At 48.4% G+C, this 5,000-nt stretch overlaps 1 protein-coding gene across 2 annotated transcripts in view; it reads right to left on the minus strand.

Moving 5' to 3' along the window:
* Positions 1-5,000, minus strand: part of Cow (Proteoglycan Cow) — a 334,513-nt gene that overhangs the window by 97,045 nt on the left and 232,468 nt on the right. For both annotated transcript variants that reach the window (XM_086554039.1, XM_086554040.1), the window contains exon 3: positions 3,407-3,509. In XM_086554039.1, the coding sequence (XP_086410165.1) occupies positions 3,407-3,509 (103 nt within the window). The remainder of the gene's footprint in view (positions 1-3,406; positions 3,510-5,000) is intronic.

Consider the following 5,000-nt stretch of genomic DNA (forward strand, 5'->3'; position numbering starts at 1 on the left):
TCTCTCTCTCTCTCTCTTTCTCTTTCTCTTTCTCTCTCTCCCTCTCCTTCTCCCTCTCCCTTTCCCTCTCCCTCTCCCTCTCCCTCTCCCTCTCCCTCTCCCTCTCCCTCTCCCTCTCCCTCTCCCTCTCCCTCTCCCTCTCCCTCTCCCTCTCCCTCTCCCTCTCCCTCTCCCTCTCCCTCTCCCTCTCCCACTCTCACTCTCTCTCCCTCTCTTATCCTTATTCCTCCCGTTATCATTCTCTCCATCTATTCCCTTCAAACGAGCTTAGTAGTAGGCCTATCCACAACTGAGGCTGATTCCCAATCCCCTTTTCGGATGCTTTATTTCCGAATGTTTTGTGGCGGTTCTTTCATCTCTCTCTCTCTCTCTCTCTCTCTCTCTCTCTCTCTCTCTCTCTCTCTCTCTCTCTCTCTCTCTCTCTCTCTCTCTCTCTCTCTCTCTTTATCTATCTATCTATCTATCTACCTATCTATCTCTATCTCTATCTCTATCTCTATCTCTCTATCTCTTTTTATTTTTATCTATCTCTCTCTATCTCTTTTTTTAATTTCTTATGAACATATTAAACGCGCCAGCAAATGATACACATACACGCACACACAATTTACACACAAACACACAACCTAAACACACACACACACAAACACACGTCTATATCTCGTAAGCAGGAAAGCGAAAGGGGATGGAGTCGCATTCCCATTAAAATCCTTCCTTCTAGACCATTCCTGGGAAACCTGAGGTTGACACTAGATAACTCACAGGACGTCTCTGCTAAAAGGGAGAAAGGGCCGTCTCTGCTCTCTCTCTCTCTCTCTCTCTCTCTCTCTTCTCTTCTCTTCTCTTCTCTTCTCTTCTCTTCTCTTCTCTTCTCTTCTCTTCTCTTCTCTTCTTTTCTTTTCTTTTCTTTTCTTCTCTTCTAATCTCTTCTCTTCTCTTCTCTTCTCTTCTCTTCTCTTCTCTTTTCTTTTCTTTTCTTTTCTTTTCTTTTCTTTTCTTTTCTTTTCTTTTCTTTTCTTCTCTTCTCTTCTCTTCTCTTCTCTTCTCTTCTCTCCTTACTATCTCTCTCTTTCTCTATCTCCCTCTCCATCTCCCTCTCATTCTCATTCTCATTCTCATTCTCCTTCCCCTTGTCCTTCTCTTTCTCCCTCTCCCTCCCTCTCCCTCTCCCTCTCCCTCTCCCTCTTCCTCTCCCTTTCCTCTCCCTCTCCTTCTCCTTCTCCTTCTTCTTTTCCTTTTCCCTTTCCTTTTCCTTCTCCTTCTCCTTCTCTTTCTCTTTCTCTTTCTCTTTCTCCCTCTCCCTCTCCCTCTCCCTCTCCCTCTCCCTCTCCTTCTAACTCTCCCTCTCCCTCTCCTCTCTCTCCCTCTCCCTCTCTAACTAATATCGTCCTTACAACCGCCTCCCTCATTACTCGTCATCGCTGCCAGTCGCTGTTTTCATTACGGGGACATCAACTTTAACAACAACGACAACAAAAAATGTCTTTCCAAAACCCAGTGGTAAAAGTTTAACCCCCCCCCCCCCCATACATACACACTTTACCCTACACCCTATAACCTTCTTTTCCTTCCTCTTTCTCTTCAATGGAACCTACGCTCTCCCTCTCTCTGCCTTCGAAACCTCTCCTTCGACCCTTATTCTCCACTCCCTCTACTTCCCTACACTCTCTATCCCTTCCTTCCCTCCTACCCTCCTCCTTCTCTGCCTCGCCTCCCTCCCCCCCTAGTCCCCTAATACCCCCTCCCCTCCTATCCTCGTTAACTTACCCTCCTCCTAACCCTAGACCCCCTAGCCCCTTTCAACCCCTCCCCCCTTCACCCTCCTCCCCCATAGAGGCAATGGGAGAGAAAAGTCGATGTTGAAAACCCGAGATATAATGGACCATATGCCTCGTCTTTTATTGGGCCAATTTTGAGGGACGGGAAGAACCCTTGTGTTTGTTTCGGGAGATGGAGGCCGGGGAGGGGGAGGGGGAGGGGCGGAGGAAGAAGAGGGAGGAGGAGGGGGAGGGGGAGGGGTGGAGGAAGAAGAGGGAGGAGGAGGGAGAGGGGTGGAGGAAGAAGAGGGAGGAGGAGGGGGAGGGGGAGGGGTGGAGGAAGAGGAGGGAGGAGGAGGGGGAGGGGAAGGGGTAGAGGAAGTAGGGGAAGGGCATGGGGGAGGAGCGGGGGAGTAGAGGAAGGGTATGGGGAGGGGCGTGGGAATAGATGAAGGGTACTGGAGGGTAGAGGTAGGAGAGGAAGGTGGAAGGGTGGAGGGACCAGAGGAAGGGGGAGTGGTGGAGGGACCAGAGGAAGGGAGGAGGAACCGGGAGGGTAGGGAGATGGGTGGACAAGATAAATGAGATGGGATGAGAGGAAAAAGAGAGAGGCAGGAAGAAGAAAAGATGGAGAAGGGAAAAGTAGAAAGAGAAGGAGATGGGAGGAAGAGAAGAAAAAGGTAGAAGGTGACTGGGCGGAGAGAGAGAGGGGGGAGGAACGAAGGGAGGGGGAAAAGAAGAAGGAAAGGTGAAGATAAAGACCTTACACGTGTTGTGGGTTTTGATCAACTTACACACAAATCCACATAACACAAACGCACTTGCAAATCCACACCACCACACCACACCCACCCACCCACACAAATCCGCACAAACACACACATACATAAAAATCGGATCAGACACAAACATAAACAGCAAATCCACTCAAACATACATGCAAATCCACACTTCAACTAACACACGTACAAAAAACACAAACGCACACATAAATACGTACAAACACATACATTCAGATCCAACAAACACACACGCAAATTCGCACTAGAACACACGCACAAAAAAACACATGCAAACACAAACAAACACACAAATCTGCAAAGAGATACACACATGAGCACACACAAATACACGCTATCGTTTACACACCATTTGACAGGACTTGACAGCCTTCACGGAAACTATTGAATTTTTATTACGGTTGTCCTTGCAGTAGGGAAGGGAAAAGGGAGGAAAGAATGAAGGGAAGAGGCGAACGTGAAAGAAAGGAGGGGAGAGGGAAAGAAGAGAGAAAAACGAACATACACAGAGAGAGAAAGAGAGAGAGAGAGAGAGAGAGAGAGAGAGAGAGAGAGAGAGAGAGAGAGAGAGAGAGAGAGAGAGAGAGAGAGAGAGAGAGAGAGAAAGAGAAAGAGAGAGAGAGTGCACCCCTGAAAAAAGCTCCCTTCTCCACACAACAAGAATCGCCAAAGCAAGAATTGCCATAGCACGAATCATCACAACATGATTCGTCCTAACAAGATTCACCACGACAACAATCACCACAAAAAGAATCACCACAAAGAGAATCACCACAGTAGAGATGAACATCGGAAAATTCACCAGCACAGCATGGCTCGTTACAGCAAGAATCAGCACAGCAGACTCACCCATTCCTGGTCACTTCCGCCTTATTGACGCAGACGGCTGTGAAGCGGTCCTGCAGCAGACACACCTCGCGTCGGCCACAGCGCAGGAGGCCGCACAGCGCGTCTGTGAAGGAAAATGATCGATTAATATCAAGTGATAATGTCGAGGAAATTGGTAGCAAGAATCGTATCACAGGCAAGAAAAGTAGCAGTAATTATGTCGACCTTTATCATCATCATGAACATATTAAACAATATCCTAACCTTTTCTACAATAGTATGAATGATAATACTATTGATGATAAAACTACTATTGTTTATAATGATAATGATAACAACGATAGTGATAATGAGGATAAATATAACAATGATAATGAAAATAATGTTGATAGTAATAATATTGATGATATAAATGATAATGATAATAATAATGATTATAAAAATAATGAGGTGACAAGACCAGAGGAGGGGGGAGTGACAAGACCAGAGGAGGGGGGAGTGACAAGACCAGAGGAGGGGGGAGTGACAAGACCAGAGGAGGGGGGAGTGACAAGACCAGAGGAGGGGGGAGTGACAAGACCAGAGGAGGGGGGAGTGACAAGACCAGATGAGGGGGGGGAGGGCTTATGGCTATAATGTACCGTAGACCCAAATGCAGACTAGGTGAGCACGCATGTTGTGGATAAAGGTATGGATTGACGTGTTATGTAAAGCATATGGGAGGGAAGGAAGGGAGACAGATGGGGGTACGGTCAGTAAGAGGGGAGGGAGGGAGAGAGGGAGGGAGGGATGGAGGGAGGGAAGGAGGGAGGGAGGAAGGGAAGGAAAGGAGGGAGGGAGGGAGGGAGGGAGGGAGAGAGGGAGGGAGAGAGGGGAGGAGGGAGGGAGGGAGGGAGGGAGGGAAGGAGGGAGGGAGGGAGGGAAAGAAAGGAGAGAGAGAGAGAGAGAGAGAGAGAGAGAGAGAGAGAGAGAGAGAGAGAGAGAGAGAGAGAGAGAGAGAGAGAGAGACAGACAGACAGACAGACAGACAGACAGACAGAAAAACAGACAGAAAGACAGTCAGACGGACTGGGACAGACAGACAAGCAGAAACAGACAAAGAAAAAAAAAAGAAACAAGGCAGAAGAACCAAAATAACACAGACACACCACTAGACAAACAAACATGAAAGGCGTATCAAACAACAACACACACACACACACACACACACACACACACACACACGCACGGACGCACGCATATCCCTCCCTCCTCTGCAACTCGCACGCGCGTAAACACACACATAAAGTATATCAATCCACACCCCTACAATAAACACGCAAGGCTTGGACTAACTATAATCCCTAACACAAAGTACAGCTGCGACCCTCAATAATGGCCTACATGACACGCGGCGGAACCGAGTGAAAGAGCGGGGGAGAGAAAGAGGGCGGGGAGGGAGTGAGGGAAAGAGCGGGGGAGAGAAAGAGGGCGGGGAGGGAGTGAGAGAAAGAGAGGGAGAGAGAGTGAGTTGGAGTAAGAGGGGCAGAAAAGGAGTGAGGGAAAGAGCGGGAGAGAGGGGCGGTGATAGAGAGAAGGGAGGAGAGGGAGCGAAAGAAAGAGCGGGAGAGAGAGT

The sequence above is a fragment of the Penaeus japonicus genome, unplaced genomic scaffold (genome assembly GCF_977035675.1).
Source record: "Penaeus japonicus unplaced genomic scaffold, GWHDUDI00000001_assembly GWHDUDI00000029, whole genome shotgun sequence".
Classification (NCBI taxonomy): domain Eukaryota; kingdom Metazoa; phylum Arthropoda; class Malacostraca; order Decapoda; family Penaeidae; genus Penaeus; species Penaeus japonicus.